A 21,165-nucleotide genomic window follows, 5' to 3' on the forward strand; every position below is an offset into this window, starting at 1 on the left:
ATATGCTACAAATCCACTTCCTATGTGTGTAGTCTCTGCTGCCGATCATTCAGGTAGGGGGCAGAGGCAGGCAGATTTATAAATTCAAGGCCACACTGGTCTACAAAGAAAGTAACATTCAGGACTGCCAAGAATACACAGAGAAATCCTGTCTCAAAAACCTCAAACTAACTAGCTAACTAACAACAAACTTAAACATAGACTACAAAAACAGAACTTTAAAATATTTATTTAATTTCAGTATTTATTTGCGTGTGTGCATGTGTACAGTGCAAATTTGGGGTCACAGGACAACTTGCTGCAGAAGGTTTTCGCTTCCAACTTGTGGGTCCAGGTGTCAAACTCAGGTTGTCCGTCTTAGTGGCAAGTGCCTTTACCTTCAGAGCCATGTCCCTGTGCCTGACCCAGTACTTGATAGGAGTAAATCTCTGTCCTCTGTAGTGATGCACAGCTACCATCCCAGTCATCTGGGGTTAAACTGTGGCCTTGTTATGAAACAACATTTACAAGAAGGGACGGTGGTAAGCGTCAGTAGTGCAGCATTTGCCTAGCATGCGTGAGGAGGTAGAATTCAAATATCCACAGACAAAGTAAGAAGAATTGCTCGTGACCTGCTATTTCGTCCTACTTGGGACTCATCAGTACAGTGTAGCACCTGATCTGATTTCTTAAAAATATTTTGTTCTTAAAATTTAACAATGTGTAAATGATTACAAGATTAGGCATCAAATATTTTGAAGGAGATTCAGGAGTTAACGGTCTCCTGATCTGAAATGAACCTAATAAGAATAAAATTCAAATGGCTTATTCATATATAAAATTCTCAAAAAAAATTAAATTGGGTAAATAAAATGGCATTTGCCTGTAACATATTCTTATTCTGTTTTAATTTAAAAATGAAAACTGAGAAAAAAAGTGTAAAATCATCTTGCAATGCTATTAAATCAAGGAGTGAACAGCACTGATTTTAATCCTGTTTAGATCTACCTTCATATTGGTCATTGACAATTGTAGATGAATGATGACCATGTTTATAACAATCTGTGGAGGCCACCTACCAATTATCATCCTTCTTTTGATTATTGAGTCATTTCCATGGGTTCAGTCACCCTACCATTTTAGGTCTACTGCATTCAAAGCAAGAATCAATAAACAAATTCATATCTGATCATAAATTGGACCTCACTAACACAAATGTGTTTATAATTTAGGTTGGAGAGGTGAGTATGAGTATTAACCCATACTCAAACCCTATTTGATTTAGAGTCATCTCTGCTCTCCTAATTCCTTCTGTCTATAATTTTCTAAGCCAGTTTTCATCATTGCTGTGAACACATATTACTGATGGGTTTGATAATGATTTGGTAGATCAGTAGTAGAGCAGCAACTGTAGATAGCAGGTCACAGAGCATCTGTTTCTCACGCATGCTTTGGCACATTCCCTAGCCTGGATTTAAAATTTCTGGGCACTGTGAAGTACAGCTGTTGGACTTGCTACAAATCCACTTCCTAGGTATGTTGTCTTTGCTGCTGCTGATCCTACTGTCATTCAGGTAGATACCTTCTCCTCCTCCTCCTCCACCGGAGAGAATCCTAAAGCAAACAAACAAACAAACAAACAAAAATTTCTTCACAGGTGAACACTGCATTCAAACACCTCAACTAGTTTTGCACCTAGCATCTGTTACATCTTCAGGGTTCCACTTGAACACCACACCTTTGTCATTAATCCATGTGGAAACCTGCAATGTGTACAAAGCTTTTGACTGGTGCTTGCTGTCACATTCAAATGGAGTGCTGCCATGGGCGGCCTCACTGAGGGCGATTTTCAGTTTTACTTGAAGTATTTTACACATGTATAAAAAGCAGGTGAAATCCCACTTCTTAGTACATTTCTGCAAGGTCTTTGATGGTGGACATGACTAGGTCTGTGTTTTACCATTCTGATAAGATGCTTCCATTCAAAATGGCTAGCTTTGCTCACACCCAAGAGCTGTCTCTGTGCTCTTTGATGAGGAGGCTTCAGGAGGTTCCCAGTGGCCCTGGAGTCTCTGCTTCTGTGAACAGGTGCAGCTGTGCAAACAGAGGACTGACAAGTCTTACCCATGCAGTTCTGCACTGGCTTCCTGGGATTTGGAGCTCTCCCTACCCATCTATAGTTCAGACACCAAGTGTTTATCAGCTCAGAAAAGTCCATCATTGGTGATGGACCAGAGACCATCTACCTCAGATGCCATCCTCAGGCTAAAGATTTTGAGTGAAATCACACTGAGAAAATACATTGGAAACGATGGCCAATAATTGGGAGCACTTAGAAAAATGTAGATTTGTAGAATATGAACACTCCTGTGGATTAGCTCTGCTTGTGAGCTCACACCCTACCTCTGAGGCACACCTCCACTTAGAGGGTCTATATTTCTCCCTTTCAGGTAAAGTTGGCCTCCCAGGACACAGCCATTCATCTCTTACAGTGAAAACTCACACACATCGCAACAAATGATCATAACAGAAGGAAAATTGGTCTGAACAACATACAAGTTGTTATACTCAGGGTTGTCTGTCCATCTCCAAGGGTGCTCTGATGAGTCTCTGTGCAGGCCAATCCAGTGGTCAGAAGCCCCCGTGTACCTCTTCAGGAAATTCTGTGATAAAACATGGAAAGCAAATACATGTGTCTCTCGACTTCTGATGACCTTTGAGCCTCTGCCCTCCAGCCTCCTCTCAGGATGGCAGCAGGTTGGAACTGAAAGTCATCAACTTTGAAGGCTTAAAACCCTCACTTCTCAGTGGATGCATTTTACATCCATAATCCAAAATACATGAATGATCACCATCCCACTGTGGCTTGGAAAATCCTTGGTTAAGAATGTCCTTGACATTTGTAGCAGATGCCACATTCAGTCTGCAGCAGGTGAATGCTTGGAGGGAAACTTACTTGACCACAAACTGTCTTAGGAGATAGTACATCTCACCTGGCAGGTCTTCCTATGAGCACTACATGATAACATGGCTCTGCAATGTCTCACGGCTTGAGCCAGAAGTAAAAACATCAGCAGATGGCACAAACTAATGTGTTCCGCGTATGCCCAGTTTGCCTGGGTGATATTTTTCTTCATCCTTAAGTCTCAAGCTCTCTCTCAAAAGATAATACATAGTAAAAAATTAGCTATCATTTCTTACCAGCTCTTCTTGGCTGTCATATAGAGCCAGATGGGCCTCTAGTGCCATGCAGAAGGTCTGGCTGAATGTCCAGTTTCTCATGTCTTCAGAAAAATAAAAACATTTACTCCCAAATCCAATCCATCCACTTCGGCAGGTAGCATAGCAAGGTTCTCCACTCTCCACAGCCCAGTTGTTTCTTCTCACTAAAATGCAGACAGCGCCATGCAACACTCAGGAACATTTTCACATCTGGTTACTTTGTCTAGCCATCCCAATCCCAGCTGTGAGGTGTGTGCTTGAACTGTAGCTTTTTTTTTTCCAGTTTCAAGATATTTTAATTTCAACCATTTTTTTCTTTTCTTTTTTTTTTATTGATTGTTGTCTTGTTTTTATTTTTTACTTTTTTTATCAGTTACATTTTATTAACTTTGTATCCCAGTCATGTCCTGATCCCTCATTCCCTCCCAGTCCCTCCCTCCCTTCCTCATCTCCACTGTGCCCCTTTCCAAGTCCACTGATGAGGGGGACCTCCTCCCCATTCATCTGATCCTATTTTATCAGGTATCTTCAGGGCTGGCTGCAAAGCCCTCCTCTGTGGCCTAACAGGACTGCTCCTCCCTTGGGGTTGGGGAGGCCAAAGAGCCAGTCATTGAGTTTCTATTAGAAATAGTCCTTGTTCCCCTCACTTTGGGAAACCAATTGGTTACTGAGCTACCACAGGCTACATCTGAGTGGAGGTTCTAGGTTATATCCATACATGGTCCTTGGTTGAATGTCAGTCTCAGAAAAGACCCCTCGTTTAGAAAGACAGATGGGATGTGCATTGAAATTATGACAGGAGTCTACTGAGCGCATCGGAAAGACTCTAACTAGCAGTGTTTTCAAAGCAAAGACTCATGAGCAAACCTTTGGCAGAGTACAGGAAATCATAAGAAAGATTGGGAGTTAGTCTGATACAGAAAGGATAGCAGCTCCACAAGAACCAAATATATCTGAACTGTAGCTTTTGTAATTGATCACCATGACCCCTCCTAGCATGAGAGTCCCCAGTCCAGTCCCTTCCAGTAGGGCTCTTAAGAAAATGCTTTTCTTTTCTTCTTTGTATTTTTGTTTTGAGATAGAATCCAGCTATAGCCTCCTGCCTGGCCTGGATCTCACTGTGTGGCCTGCACCTGTCTGGAGCTGGTATCAATCCTCCCGGCTGTGCCTCCTGAGTGCTGGGACTAAAGATACCATACCCTGCAATGAAATCATTTTTAGGCCATCATCCATTTAGTTCTATCTCTGATTCCTGGAATCCTCCAGCTTCCTTTCCCATAATTCTCCTTCACAGCCTCCTTTCCTGACAAAAGAAAGAAAACTGCCTTCTTGTCTGGATTTTACTATAGAGAAATGCCAGCTTTACAAACCATGATGTGGTCAAAATAATTTTTTGATATCAAAATTTTTGATCCTGGGCACACATATACATACACATTAAATATATGTAAACATCAGAATGGCTACCATTTAGAAATCTGACAACTGTGCTGGGTAGTGATGGAACACGCCCTTGATCCCAGTATGTTGGAGGCAGAGGCAGAGGCAGGTGGGAGTCAGCCTCTGTAGAAGCATGTGCAGCAATAGGGACCCTTGGTTACTGCTGGGGGAGTGAAAACTGAGCCAGCTTGTAGAGAGGTCCCTCAGAAAACTTAAAAATAGACTGCCAAGTGACCCAGCTGTGCCACTCTTGGCAGGTAAGAAGAGCATTCCGTATCTACCACAGAGATACCTGCACAGCCAAGTTTCTTGCTCTCCCAGTTGCAACAGTAAAGAAAAGACCTGACGTAGATGCCCATTAACGGAAGAACCGATAATGCAAATTTATTATATGCATAAGCAGAATATTATAAACTTATAAGGAAAAATGAAATGTGTAGGTATGTGGGGGAATGTAGAAAGTACAATATTGAGTAACGTCACCCAATCTGAGAAGAAAGAAACCCACGGCACTCCCTCACATGCAGTCCCAGTCTCTACTGTGTGGTGTAGACATCTGTGAGGGTGAGCATGGCATGCCTTGTAGAAAGGAGACCAAGGAAGAATGATACAAGGAGATGAGGAAGACCAGGCTGCAAGAAAGGGCCTGTAAGCTGAGAAAAGGGTTATAGAGAGAATTGTTCTTCTACTTTCAACTCTGTCTTAGTTTTTGATTTTTTGGTGGCAGATAAGTGCATGAAAATGTGACTGACAGTGAAAGTCTAAAACCATAACCAAAGCTCCATAGCTCCAGAATGGCTCTTCTCTGTGTGGACATTTCTGAGCTACACAGGGTTTGAGACTTGGCAAGTGTTTGAGTGGCTATGTTGACGGAGCTGTGTGCTGCGTTCACCTGGAATTCTACTATAATAAAGTGGTGTGTGTGTGTGCAAGTGTGCAGGCATGTGTGTGTGTTGTGTATGTGCATGTGGTTCCAGAGGACAGCTTAGAAAAAGAACATACACTTCTATACCTTCATCTTTTTCTTCCTTTAACAGATCAAAACGAATGTGCTGCTGTTTCAAAGGTCCAGTGAGTTTCAAGAAACACGTGATCTTTGAAGCAAGATATTTAATACCAGAAATGACCCCCAATTATTTTAGTGAAGGGGTCTTTGCTGTAGTTGATCCCAGTCCTCATATCCAGTACCAAGGCTCCAGTGAAAGGAACAAATGTAAAGAACACTGAAGGCGATGCTCACTTCTTTTTATCTGACTCCTCTTGAGTTGCATAATAGTTTACGTTACACTAAGGTTTATTATGTTTGTCCTATTTAGACACATATTATCCCTTAGTTCAGTCAAAGTTGATTGCAGTTAAAGCAATATTGGGTGTTGTTGGAGCACACCTTTCATCCCAGCACTTGGGAGAAAGAGGCAGGCCTATCTTAAGTTGAAGGCCAGCATGGTATAAATAGTGAGTTTCAGGACAGACAGGGCCACTCAGAGGAACCCCTTCTCCAAAGACATATATAAATATATATATATGACTTATGTATATATGTATAATATATAATAATAAAATATGTAATATACAATATAATAGTATAATATATAATATAATGTATAATATATAATATAATATAATATACAATATATAATAAACTAAGTAATATGTATAATGCACACAATATAACATAATATCCATATACACAAAGCATAAGGATGTATGTCAACACATACATTCATATAGTATGTATGCATAGTGTATATGTATTTATATAATATACAATATATAATAATAAATATAATATATAATGTACAATATATAATAAACTATATGATATGTCAAGGCACATAATACAATATAATATCCATATACACAAAGCATATGGATGTATATCAACACAGACACATGTAGTATATATGCATGTTGGATATATGTGGCATATGTATATTACATATCTCCACACACAACACGCAATACCTTATATTGCATACTATATAACATACCGCTGTATATGTATAATACATGTAACAACGTGATGGAACATTTACTCCAGCAACGGCAGTAAAACTGTAAAGATTTTATCACGTTACTCAGAACAGTTTACAATTAGGAATCACATATTCTGGAACTTTCTATTTAATATTTTCTAACCACGGTTGAAGATACTAAGTTAAATCCTAGATCATGGGGATTCGTGCCTTCCCAACCATATTACTTTTCACTGCCTCCCTTCCTTCCAGCTGAAGCATCCTTCTTGAGCTTCCCCCTCTGAGATTTTCTCTTCTTGTTCCCTATCTTGAATAGTTCGCCAGTGTAAACATATGTCTCCTGCATCTCTGTCTAGAGCTTGCTGATGTCATCTTCCCAGGGAGGCTGAGCCTGGCCTCCTGTGCACACCACAGCCTGTGCTGTTCCTTCACTGCAGCTTCCTGCTGGAGCCTGAGTTCCCAGGGAACAGGAATTTCCAGTGTGTTTTCTCACGCCCTTCCCACAGTGCCTGGCTCACAGTGGTCAGTAAGTATTTACTGATGATGGCAATGTGGACAGAATGTTACAGAATTTGGAGAATAAGTCGCTTACCTGACAAAGCAACAGAAAGCACAATTACTGCTACAGTGAGGACTGTGATCACTGCATAGCAGCAGTAAAGCTTAGCAGGCGACTCAGGGGAGACGATTCTGAGACATTTTCCTTGAAGCTTTTTACCTGAAAATATAAATATATGAGAACATCAATTTCAAGACCTTTTATAGAAAAAGATAATTTTACCCAGAATCATTGTACATTTGGATTTCACTCCCTAGTGCAAACCTCCTTCACCAACGTTCTCAGTCTGAAAATTCTGTCTTTGACTCCCACATGACTAGAGGAAAGGGAAACAGAATTTTTGTCACAGAGTCTTCCAGTTATTGAACTAAGGGCTAGTCAAAGAGCAAGAAACAGAACGAGTGAAGCTCAGGATGAAAAGAGATGACAATAAGGTTACATACAGATTTAGTTCTGTAAGAACAGACCTGGTTAGGACCTAGGGGAGCATAATAATAATAAAAGTATAAAAGCAACCTGCCAGGTGTGGTGGCACAGGACTGTAGTTCCAGTACATGGGGAGTAGAGGTAGGAGAGTCAGGAGTTCAAGACCAATTTTGGCTGAAATTGAGTAAGAGGCTGAGATGAACTAAGTTAGACTCCATTTTTTCAATCTGTCTATGTTTCTAACAACTAACTGAACAACCAACTAACTCTTAAGTGAACAACCAACCAACTAACTCTAATGAAGAAAGTACATGGAATTCAACATATTAACGGAATAAGAAAATTAAAAACAGCATTTCAGTAAAATCAGCAAAAGCATATGCAAAATGCAATGTAAATTCAAAGTAGCAACTATCAATACATTTGGAATTGAATAAACTTCCTTAAGGTAAGAAAAGCTAAAATCATCTGAGACAGGGGACCTCAATTAAGAAAACATCTCCTGTTAGTGTGGTGGCAGAAGCTTTTGTTCCCAGCACTGCAGAGGCAGGGGAATCTCTGTGAGTTCAAGGACAGCCTGGTTACAAAGTGAGTCCAGGATGATTGGGCTCTGTTATACAGAGAAACCCTGTGGTTTCTGATTTTGTGTTTTTAATGTGTGTTTCTTGTGCTTCCTTCCTTCCTTCCTTCCTTCCTTCCTTCCTTCCTTCCTTCCTTCCTTCCTTCCTTCCTTCCTTCCTTCCTTCCTTCGCATCCTGGTCTTAGCCCCATCCCTCCTCACCTCCCAATCTCACCTGCCCCTCTTCTTCTCCATCTCCCTCCCCTATTTCTCAGCAAAGGGGAGCTCCCCCTTCCCATCCATACCAGCTCCTCAAGTCATATCAGTGATGAGTGTGCCCCCCCTCACAGGGGGGAAGTAACTGAAAAGAGAGTCCATGTCAGAGAGACACCATTCTCCTATTATTAGGGAACCCACATGAGACCTGAACTGCTCATCAGTTACATTTTTGTAGGGGGCCTATGTCCAGTCCATGCAAGGTCCTTGGTTGGTTGTTCAGTCTCAGGCCCCTCGTGGCTCTGGTTAGTTGTCTCTGTTGGTCTTCTTGTAAAGCGCCTATCACCTCTAGATCCTTTTCTCATTTCCCCTACATTTTCCTAATTAGTGACTGATGTGGAAGGGCCAGTCCATCGTGGGTGGTGCTATCCCTGAGCTGGTGGTCTTGGGTTCTATAGGAATGCAGGCTGACAAAGCCACAAGGAGCAAGTCAGTAAGCAGCACCCCTCCATAGCCTATATCAGGCCCTGCCTCCAGCTTCCTGCCCTGTTTGAGTTCCTGCCCTGACTTCCTTCAGCCATAAACAGGACTATGGAAGTAAACATCAAATAAACCCTTTTGTCCCCAAATTGCTTGGGTCATAGTGTTTTCTCCCAGCGATAGAAATCCTAATTAAGATACGTGTTTATGATACATCAAAAGAAAAATCCCACTACAGTCAGCATGAATGTTTTCCCCAGTAACACAGAACAAGGTCAAGGTGTCTGCTCACTGTTCTAGTGTGACTCTAAAGGTCCTATTCAGCGCAATAGGGCAAGAATAACAAATAACAGTCAAGCCTCATAGAGATAAAGGACTATATGGGTATATCTACATATAAATTTCTATTGAAAAGAGTCTGTTGAAGTGCTCTAAAATAATGAATGACATTGCAATGCTGCAGGAAAATATTTCAACACCAAAATTAACTTTCACTTTCATAGACCAGAAATTGTCAAATGCAAACTAATGTATAAGAATATCAGCACTCGAAGCACTGCCAAACACACATTATACATGTAAGAAATATGTTCATAAACAGTGTCTGGAAGAGCAGCAAGTGCTCCTAAACTCTGAGCCATTTCTTTAGTTCCTACCATTCAGTTTTTAAAACTATCAGCACATTTTAGGTACAGTTTCTTGAGGATGAAAGAGAGAGAGAGAGAGAGAGAGAGAGAGAGAGAGAGAGAGAGAGAGAGAATCCTTTTTAGGGACCAGAGCAGAGTGTTTATTATACTAAATCCAATTTATTTTTCTGGTGTGTTGATAAGATCTTTTGGATCTTAGTTTCATAGAAAATTCTTAACCCTTTTTCATTCTAGTTGAACTTTAAACAAAGATGTCCTTTGTATTTAGTAATCAAGATTCAGGGCTTTCTTTTTCAATTAGGTAACACACAACTTTACCTTAAAATATCTCCACCCCTCTCCCCACAAAAAAAAAAAAAAACAGTGGCTGTTACACTTCTGAAAGTTATTTTATCTATCTATCTATCTATCTATCTATCTATCTATCTATCTATCTATTTATCTATCTATCTATCCATCCATCCATCTATCCATCTATCTATCTATTGACTTGCATATGTGGTCTTTCTTGCTTCTTTTCACATTCTTCAACTTCCTTCTTTTTCTTCTCCAATTTATACCTCAAATGTTTATTATGGAAAATCCCATGGATATACAAAATCAGAATGATAAATTCTCACCTCAGGCTGGCATCTCTCACAGAAATGTAGAGTGTGTATGTGTATCTGTGCAGCAAATAAAAGTGGTTTCAGGTATGAGAATTATTGGCTAAGCTTAAAAGCATCTACATTCCTCTCTACCTTGTTTTTTGTTAAGTATGAACACTGTATTTAAGGAAAGCTAATATTCTTTCACTAAACCAAACAAGGGAGCAAAGAAAAATTAAAGTAATGGAAGAAGGCAGAGAAAATAAAAATAAAAGAATAAATCAGACAGTTTTCAAATACAGAAGACAGTTTCCTTTCTGAAGACTGAAACATAAATTTGACAGGATTCTTTGTTTCAATAATGTACCACAACATAGAAATGCCAGAGGATTCATTGAATGGGGGAGGAGGTTCAGCCAGCCCCAGGACACCTCACCTCCCTCCTTTCTTTTGAATCACAGTGGATCTGAGAACTATGAGTCCCAGAACCACAGATGACATCCTCAGCTGTGCACATTGAAAGCTGTGCTGTTAGAGTTTCCTTCACATAAGAAGCATGTTCTGTAGCAACTTCCTGTATTTCACTAGAGTGAAGTAGCAAGCTAAACACACACCCACACCAAACACAGACTGAAGAAAAGAATGAAAAACAAATCGTGACACAGGCTGTTATTATAAATGTATTGTTCATTTCTCCTGCCCAGAAATACTTGCACATTTTATACTCTGATAGAGAAACTATTATAACAGAGGCCTTCAGTCATCTCTACTTTTAAAGAAACCCACCATGACAGGCCACAGGCAAGAGGGTCAGCTCCTCTGTGTTCCTGGTGAATCTCCCCTCTATTATTTTAGTTTGGTTCAATCACATTGAAATACTTACCCATGTCTATTTTTTGCAGGCAGTCTGGAGTAGCAGGCTCTGTCTTCAGCATGCCTATGGAAGTCTCTTCAGTCTTTGCAGCACCCATCTGTGAGCTGAGGGGAAGCCACTCACTGAATTCAGGAAGAGGTTTGAAACTTGAAAGCCTGGAGAGGGAGAAAAGCCTTGTGTTCTGTATGTGCTTCCTGCTATGCACTTTGCCAACCCAGCCCAATCAGGTGATTCCTCAATCACTCCTTATCAGTCCTTAGCAAATCACCTCTCAGCACATAGATTTCTGTTTGGCAGAGAAACAGAATTACAAAGTAGGAGATTATGACATGAAATGAAGTTTATATTATGAAGTGAACTTTAAACACAATATATGAAACTGATGAATGCTTTAGAATTTGAAAATGTTCCATACTTATAACTGATTCTTTAAGAAAAATACTGCTTTGATGAAAGTTGATGTTATTAATTAGATGAAGTGTTTATTTTACAACAGGGTCTCACTCTATAGCTCTGGCTAGCCTCAGTTATCACTGTGTAGACCGGGTTGGACTCAAACTCACAGATATATGCTTGGCTCTGTCTCATAAGAGCTTGTATTAAAAATTCAAGCCACCACACTTAGGCTATGTGTGCTAATTTTGGAACAATTTTACTCATAGAATATCTAGATTTGGATTTTCTGATAATAGACAATATTTGTATTTCAGAGAATAGTTATATTTCAGGGATCTGCTGAAATGTAGATAAAGGCAACACACAGCTACAGAGCTATGACCTATCCAAGGACCAGCTACTCCATTCCTCAGTTTGTGCTCCACAAAGGGCAGACACAGATTCATATGAGAGGGCTCATTGTATTATGATTTGCAATAAATAAATTGGAAGGATACAGCATTCGTGTCAGCAGTTTGCTAAGGACCTAAGTACAACAGATAAGACAGGAAAAAGCACACAGTGCATATTTGAAGTGTAAGGTGTGGAGTGTGTTATGGTCCCCTAATGGAATGGACAGTGATAATAGAAGGCAAAGTCCAGGCAGATCCAACAACATGGTGATGGTGCATGTGTACTTTGCTCTGCTTTCTTTTTTTTTTTTTTTTAAGAGAGAAGCAATAACAAACCCCTAGGGAGACCATTAAACATCTGTTTTATTGGCTAAAAAGACAAGTATATGAATTTTCAGGAGTGATTCCTTACAGCTAATAAAAGAAGTGTTTGTACCTATGTGGTAAGGTGCTGTGTAATACATGGTAAACAGCTCCATTTTTACCAAGTGCAAACGCATGTACTTACACACACCATAGTGTGCAGGGCATGAAAAGGAAGAGCCAAGGGAAGAGGACTTATAAAAACATTGGGTTGCTTAGTTTAAGAGTGTCACTCCAAGAACACGGAACAATTGTCCAGAAACAAGGAGACTCGAGCCAGATTGAAGTGGATTCTGATCTTCCAACCCAAAGAACCAGTGTTTATTGTGGCTGTAGCTTTACCAAGCTTCCAGCTCATAAAAAACTGCAAAGCCAAAATTTGCACCACCTTCAGCTATGCTGTCTCTCAGTTGATAGCAAAATCACTAATTTTCAGTTAACACAACACGGGTAGTGTCTGCTTCCTCTGAAAATCTTTAGCCAGCTACCATCTACCTTACACATAAACTCTATTATTTAGATAAAGTTTTGTCCTAGACAATGAGCCAGACGGTGCCTGATTATCTTCTCCTATCTCAGTCTAAAGGTTGGTACAAGGAATAAGGGCTGAAATGCCAGATCAAGCAGATGAGATCATTACAGGAAGGCAGAGAGAACAACAGACTAAGCATTGAAGAGCAAGACAGTCCTTAAATATTAAAATCTCTTTTCAAGAGACAGTAGTAATGACTTGCTTACCTGAAGTTGGCTGGAAGCTTCAGCAGATGTTTCCTGCCATTGCTGACTTCCTTCCCCAATCCTGACCTTTGACCAGCATTTCAGTCTTCCTGGGCCCTGACAATCATGTCCTAATTTCAGCTGAGAAGCAATGATAATTACAGAAGAGAGTGTGTGATCCCTTATCATCAACAATATCAGATCCAAAGGAAACTGCCAAGTCCTACAGGACCACCCGGGGCTGGCAAAGTGCAGGCTCTGCTGGAGCAGTCTGGAATGCTGGTCCAAAGCAGGGGCTCAAGCTGTTAAGGAAAATTAGGAGACCTGAGGAAATTCTGTCAGAAACATTTTTTTATTGACTATTGTGTAATTTTGCCAATTCTTTCCTGAAAGGAAAGGACCTGAAAAGGGAGTGGTTATTTTTTTAAGGAATATGAAAATCAGTCTGCCAATGAGATGCAAGAGCTTGAGGCCCAAGAGAGTCCACAAATGAGAGTTCTGCAATAAAATTGGCCTCTGGAGTTTATAAGTTTTTGCCAGCTCATGTATATGTTTAAACATTTCTTCAACCTGGATGGGCTGGTTTACATCAACTGTTCAACAAGTCCAGGGCTTCCTGGTTCTGCATTGTGAATGCAGTTTTAGAGAAGTTTGCAGGCCCCAGCTGATTTCTGGATGGTGTCTGTTAGCTGAGTAGAAATCTGCTGTGGTGGGTACAGTATAGGGACAGAAGGTAAAGTTAAGGAATTTAGGGGAAAATCTTTCTCTCAGGTGTATACTTGAAACATCCAAGCCTGTGGTCCTGGTAGTTGGTTGGGGGGTGTTGAAGAAGACCCAATACCATGGAAGGATCAGGGATGATAGTAGGAGGGAAAGTTTAAGCTTTTGAGTGATAGGAGTGCTTATTTAAAGTGCAGTTTGACCTGTGACAGATGGAGCTAAGTCTGGACTTCCTGAAGCTTACATGATTTTTTTTAAGTTTACAAAAAAACAAAAAACAAACAAACTAACAAACAAAAAACACCCAGATAACGTTTAGATAAATTAGCATGACCATTGTAATCTGCAGTGAAATCTGTAACTATAGGCCTTTCTATGCCAGCTCCTGTTCTGAACAATGACATGCAGACTCATATTTCTTTATGAAATTAGGCATTTTTTTTGCCTTATATTAGGCTTATTCCCAACTAGCTCAAACTTAATTATCCTGTTCATGCTAATATAACTTCCACAATGTGGCTGGTTATCTCTCTTCAGTCTCAGACCCGAATTCCTCAGTCTCAGATGTGAACTTCTCAGCCTGAGTCTTTCCCAGAGTTCCTCTCTTTGTCCAGAAGTCCCACCTTACTATTCTGCCTTTTGCTATAGGCCATAGGCACTTTATTTTAGCTAATCAGAAGGTGTCGTAGGCAAGCAAGGAAAGACAGAGATGCATCTACACAAAGTTTACAAAAACATTATTATCCAACAGAAATCCTTATTGTAGATAAAGCAGTTAACATCTGCCTGAAAATAGTTGGAAGAAACTCATACCTTTGAGTCATAGAAAACAATGAAAGGAAGTTTTAAAGCTTGAGCCTGTAACTATGATAAGAGTAGCCAGTGTGTTATTAAGGTTAGATTAATAGCTCATTAGAATTCCATAGGTAATAGGTGAAAATGTTAACCTTTGTAATCTTAACCACGTGTATCATCTTTAAATCTCATATTCCCCATACTTTCACAACTTTCATTTACATCCTAACAATTACATCACTTTCACATACTTTAAATCACTTTCTTAGATCCTCACAACTTAATTTCAAATCTAGTCATTTATCATGAGACATAGGTGGTTGGTTACTGAAAGCAGGCACTGAAATCAAGCTATTTTAAATGAAAAAAATATTAAATAGTAAAATTTTAGTGTTAGCGTGTTAGCAGCATGATAGCTTGAGTCTGTCCTTACACTGAAACCTGTTTTGTGATTTATCCCATGAGTCTGCCTTTTCAGCAGGAGACCTTGTACCTTTGGAGAATGCAAGGCCATGTTTTTACATAGAAAATGGACAGAGGGGGAAATGGGGAGGGGAGGAGGAGTTGGCTAAAATCAGCTTATTGCTTCTAAACTGCTAAAACTACAGCTAGCCATCAACATCATCAGATATCCTGGAAGAATACATTTCAACATATAATCCAAGAGGCCTCTGTATCAACTAAAATGTCAGAACTATCTGGACAAACAGCCCAGGATCCTCCATGGTGACTTTAATGGTTTTGTTGGGGGCAGAGGGCATCAGTCTTTAGCTGTCATTCAGAGCAGTAAGTCTTCTGCTTACACACAGAGCAGCATCAGCCTTCTGCCACCAGACACGGAAGGTCTGAGAGTCTTTTCTGTGGATGAGGAACTTGGAAACTCACCTACCTTAGTGAGGAAGAATAGGGCAGTCAACCCCACATTGTCCACTGTTTGTGCAGGACCCTGACAGAAGGTGTGACATGGGGCACCTCGGCCCAATGGTCAGTGTTGCCACAAGCCAGGTATTTTGCATATCTGTAGAAGCATTGTCATTAAACACTTTAAATTCCATATTCAGCAGAACTCCTTGAGGGTTTGAGGGCCATCCTCTACTTTATGAAGTATGCCTGATTTTAAGCAAACTTTACTTATTTTTAGTTACTTGTCTCAGTCTTAACTTGAAATCATACATGAAAACATATACAAAGCTTGTCTCTGTAAATGAATTATATTTTTACTTAGCACGACTTCAGGCATAGTTCTGAGCACAGTAAAGAATTTGGTCATTTATAAGTTAACTGACCATTAACTTATATATCTGTTTCTTGTCACCAACCTGCAGTGACACCTGAATCTCACCTGAGTGAAGGCTAGGGGGAAAGAGACAGGGTGACACAAAGAAGGACACCAAGTCTAGATTCTGATCAAGGTGTTGTTCACTGAAAGTCAAGTTAACACTTAAATAGCAGGAAAGTACAAGCAGTTTCTCATGGAGGCAACTTTATTTGACCAAAACTTAGGAGGGCTCACTCAAGGTTACACAGAATCTGCTGTCTGGTTACCATGGTTGCATGGAATTTATTATCTAGTTCTCAGGGTCAGAGCCCTCTGCTGTAGAACTGCTAGGGTCAGTCTCTGAGACACCAAGCTTTAGATTAGAGCCAGGACCAAGAGGCCAAATTCCACTGCTCAGATGTGCACCCCAATTTTGCCATTAACTTCAAATGGGCTGCCACGGTTTCTCTTTAACAGTTTACAAGTTAATAATGTCTATAACGTAAGAATCTCATATTTTTACTCTTGTTAAGTTTGAGTTTTAAAAAGTTGAATTGAAGACCTTTTAGAATTAAAAAAAGTACTTAGTCATGAATAAAATTCACAAAAAGACTGAAAACCTTGTTTTTCTGATACTTTCATAGAGTACCTTTATAGAACATAACAGTTTGCTGTATGACTGAGATTATGCAAACAGCTAAAGCCTAACAAAGTTAGTAAAGACAAAAAAAGCTAGCCATACATCTTTAAGTCAGTTCCTGCTAGTATGAACAGACCTCCAATTCTCTTCAAACTGTTTCACAAAATAGAAACAGAAGGAACATTACCAAACTCATTCTATGAAGCTACAGTCACCTTGCACCTAAACCACACAAAAACCCAACAAAAAAGAGAACTTCAGACCTATCTCTCTTATGAACATTGATGCAAAAATACTCAATAAAAGACTTGCAAATCGAATCCAAGAACACATAAAAGATATCATCTACCATGACCAAGTAGGCTTTATCCAAGGCATGCAAGGGTGGTTCAATATATGGAAATACATCAATGGTGGATGCACCATATAAACAAACTGAAGGAGAAAAACCACATGATCATATCCTTAGATGCTGAAAAAGCATTTGACAAAGTCCAACACCCATTCATGTTTAAAGTCTTGGAGAGATCAGGGATACAAGACACATACCTAAACATAGTAAAGGCAATATACAGCAAGCCTATAGCCAACATCATACTCAATGGAGAGAAACTTAAATCAATCCCACTGAAATCAGGAATAAGGTAAGGCTGCCCACTCTCTCCATATCTCTTCAACATAGTATTTGAAATCCTAGGTATAGCAATAAGACAACTAAAGGAGATCAAGGGGTTACAAATCAGAAAGGAAGAAGTCAAAATATCACTGCAGATGATATGATAGTATACATGAGCGACCTCAAAAATTCAACCATAGAACTCCTTCAACTTATAAACACCTTCAGCAAAGTGGCTGGATACAAAATCAACTCAAAAAAATCAGAAGCCCTCCTGTATACCAAAGACAAAAGGACCGAGAAAGAATTAGGGAAACAACACCCTTCACAATAGCCACTAATCACATAAAGTACCTTGGGGTGACTCTAACCACGCAAGTGAAAGACCTATTTGAGAAAAACTCCAAGTTTCTGAAGAAAGAAATTAAAGAAGATATCAGAAGATAGAAAGATCTCCCATGCTCATGGATTGGTAGGATTAACATAGTAAAAATGGCCATTCTGCCAAAAGCAATCTACAGATTCTATGCAATTCCCATCAAATTACCAACACAAGTCTTTACAGACCTAGAAAGAAAAATTCTCAACTTCATATGGAATAATAGGAAACCCAGAATTTCCAAAACAATCCTGTACAACAACAGATGATCGGGAGGTATTTCCATTCCTGATCTGAAGCTGTATTACAGAGCAATAATGATTAAAACTGCATGGTATTGGCATAGAAACACAAAGGAGGATCAATGGAACCAAATAGAAGACCCAGAAACAAACCCACACATTTATGAATACTTGGTTTTTGACAAAGAAGCCAAAACCATTCAATGGAAAAAAGACAGCATCTTCAACTATCTGGTCCAAGTGGGTGTCTATATTCAGAAGAATGAAAATAGATCCATATTTATCACCCTGCACAAAACTAAAGTCTAAGTGGATCAAAGACCTCAACATAAAACCAGATAATCTAAATCGATTAGAAGAAAAAGTAGGGAAGACCCTAGAACTCATTGGCACAGAAGACTACTTCCTGAACACCAACAGCACAGGCGTTAAGAATAAATGGGACCTCAAGTAAAGCAAAAGACACTGTCATCAAGACAAAAGGACAGCCTACAGACTGGGAAAGGATCTTCATCAACCCTACATCTGACAGAGGGATAATATCCAGTATATATAAAGAACTCAAGAAGTTAAAAAGCAAGAAATCAAGTAATCCAATTAAAAAATGGGGCACGTAGTTAAACAGAGAACTCTCTGTAGAGGGTTGTAGAATGGCAGAAAAACACTTAAATGCTCAATGTCCTTAGTCATCAGGGAGATGCAAATCAAAACGACCCCGAGATTTCACCTTACACCCATCAGAATAGCTAAGATCAAAAACTCAAGTGACAACACATGCTGGAGAGGATGTGGAGAAAGGGGAACCCTCCTCCATTGCTGGTAGGAATGGAAACTTGTACAACCACTTTGGAAATCAATCTGGCACTTTCTCAGACAAATAAGAATAGTGATTCCTCAAGACCCAGCCATACCACTCCTAGACATATATACAAAAGATTCTCAAGTACACAACAAGGCTATTTGCTCAAACATGTTTATAGCAGCTTTATTCGTAATAGCCAGAACCTGGAAACAACCCAGATGTCCCTCAGTTGAGGAATGGATACAGAAATTTTGGAACTTTTACACAATGGAATACTACTCAGCAATTAAAAATGAGGAAATCATGAAATTTGCTGGCAAATGGTGGACCTAGAAACGATCGTCCTGAGTGCGGTATCCCAAAAGCAGAAAGACACACATGGTATATACTCACTTATATAGACCTATAAGATAGGATAAATAAACTGAAATCTATCCACCTAAAGAAGATAAACAAGAAAGAGGACTCAGGGTAAGATGACCAATCCTCACTTAGAAAGACAAATGAGATAGACATTGGAAGTAGGAGCAAACAAGTAACAGGACAGGGACCTACGACAGAGGGCCTCTGAAGGACTCTACCTAGCAGTGTATCAAAGCAGATATTAAGACTCATAACCAGACCTTCTTCAGAGTACAGGGAATCATTTGAAAGAAGGGGGAGTGAGTAAGACCTGGAGAGTACAGAGCGCCACGAGGACCAAATATATCAGGGCACAGGGGTCTTTCATGAGACTGTTTCTCCAACCAAGAACCATTTATGAATATAACCTAGAACCCCTGCTCAGATATAGCCCATGGTAGCTCAGTGTCCAAATGGGTTCTCTAATAAGGGGAACAGGGACTATTTCTGACATGAACTCAATGGTGAGCTCTTCTATCCCCCCACCCCTCGAGACAGGAGCAGCCTTGCCAGGCCACAGAAAAGGACATTGCAGCCAGTCCTGAAGAGCCTTGATAAGCCAGGGTCAGATGGAAGCTCAAGGTCCTCCTCTATTAGTGGACTTGGAAAGGGACAGGGAGGAGATGAAGGAGGAAGGGTGGGATTGGGAGGGAATAAGGAAGGGGACTACCGGTGGGATACAAAGTAAATAACCTGTGATTAATATAAAAAATAAATAAATTTAAATTAAAAAAAGAAAAGTGTTGTAAACAGGGACTCGGCTAGAAGGAGAATTAAAATACATATATAGAGGGTAAATGCTTTAGCAGAGAGATGCCTTGAATCACAGTGGAGAAGCATGACTTCCTATGTCATGAGTACCCAGGAGGAAATATTAGGCTCAGAATCCAGCAGGGCAGAGAGGACATTTACAGAGTGGGCAAGGAGAGAAAAGTGGTTAAAGCAGGTTAGAGACAGAGTAAGCTGCAGGAGAGATCTGAAAAACAGAGACAGCAAGTTCCAGGAGTGAGCTAAGAACATGAAAGGAGGGGAGCAAGATGGGAGACAGCAGGGTAAGTGTCCTGGTGACAAGAATCTTAAACCTGGCAATGCCCAATGCCCAAGAATCTTAAACCTGGCAATGCCCAAGAAGTCAAAGAGAAATGTCCCAAATCAAGGAGGAGAGGCATCCCTTTCCATGTGGTCTGTGTCCAGTGGGGTAAAACAAGCTGCCTGGTGCACTGGTGTGGTTGTAGAAGCAGTAACAGTCTCCAGAAGCTGACAGAGACAGAGAAGGCAGTTCTAAGGTGACATTTACCTGAGGACCAGGAGAGAAACAGATCTTCCACATGACAGATGCCCAGGAGGGCGTAGAAGGCACCAGGAGTCAGGGAGACTGAGAGAGTCCCTGGATCACAGTGGAGAAGCATATCAGCTAAATCTAAAATCTAAAATCTAAAATCTAAATCTAAAATCTAAAATCTAAAATCTAAATCTAAATCTAAATCTAAATCTAAAATCTAAAATCTAAATCTAAATCTAAATCTAAATCTAAAACCTAAAATCTAAAATCTAAAATCTAAAATCTGGGGTTGTGCATGGTAGGTGACAGAAGCCAGGAGAAACAAATGATCCGTACCTTAGGGGATTCAGGTCAGCGGCTTGGTTCAGTTAGGAGAGGCTGGGCCTCTTGGAAATGGGTCCATTTGTACCTCTCCAGGGTTTTGGCACCAGATGCATAAACTACTGTGCATACTGTGATATGACTACTCCAAGGCAGTAGAAAGCAGATGCAAGAGATTGAAGAAGACGTGAAAGGGAAGGGATGTGAGACCTACCTGAGAGGGAGGTATAGAGGTAGCCACAAGCTGGGTCGTGGGCTAGAATGGTTGAGTGGCCTTTAAATGGTAGCTAGGAGACTGCCCCAGTGAAAGGCTTGAGCTTTAAACTTTATGGCAGCCTTCGGGGCGTATTTATACTGCTGGAGGGCCCGAGAACATCCCACTGTGATCATATCACTGATGGTCCAGAGCAGGCTTGATTCCTGTCACAAGGGCACTACACTCTCCACAGGGCACTGTTTCCTCCCTCTAGGACCAATTTACCAGTGCTGTGAAAGCCTTAAAGTCTTGTCTGAGGTCCCAGAATAAGTAACTAGAAAAGTTTGTATTTAATTCCATATAAAACAAGCCCAGCAGTGTAGACCCAAGGCCCTGCTGGCTCCTTCCCCTTCCTGGACTGGCCTTGTCCATCTAGTCAAAGGCACGCCTGGCTTTGACTTAGTAGAGAAAAGCAACTAAGTGAAGATATGGACTGAAATGGAAACATTAGTAAATATGATGCCATCTATTAAATCCAGGAAATATAAAAGCATTTGAGAGTGAACCAAATGGATAAGGAAGGATTCAGTGTCAGTGACTTGGTGGAGTAAGACTCTGTTGGTTAATTTTCTTCACTCTGTGACCACACAGCAGACAGAAAGGACTTTCTGAAGAATTC

General features: G+C 40.3%; 1 protein-coding gene across 2 annotated transcripts; it reads right to left on the minus strand.

Annotated features, from left to right (window-relative positions):
• Nucleotides 1-213: 213 nt before the first annotated feature.
• On the minus strand, nt 214-11,191 carry LOC132654308 (C-type lectin domain family 2 member E-like). Of its 2 annotated transcripts, XM_060384272.1 has the most exons (6): nt 10,975-11,174; nt 7,210-7,335; nt 3,181-3,365; nt 2,536-2,642; nt 1,562-1,593; nt 214-485 (listed from the first exon to the last, which is right to left on the minus strand). In XM_060384272.1, exons 1-6 carry the CDS (start codon nt 11,060-11,062, stop codon nt 358-360), a joined length of 666 nt encoding a protein of 221 aa, XP_060240255.1. In that variant the 5' UTR covers nt 11,063-11,174; the 3' UTR covers nt 214-357. The 2 variants fall into 2 exon arrangements, with proteins under 2 accessions (XP_060240255.1, XP_060240256.1); XM_060384273.1 differs by having other exon boundaries at nt 214-1,593; nt 10,975-11,191.
• Nucleotides 11,192-21,165: the final 9,974 nt, after the last annotated feature.

Source organism: Meriones unguiculatus, chromosome 5, assembly GCF_030254825.1.
Source record: "Meriones unguiculatus strain TT.TT164.6M chromosome 5, Bangor_MerUng_6.1, whole genome shotgun sequence".
NCBI classification, from domain to species: Eukaryota; Metazoa; Chordata; class Mammalia; order Rodentia; family Muridae; genus Meriones; species Meriones unguiculatus.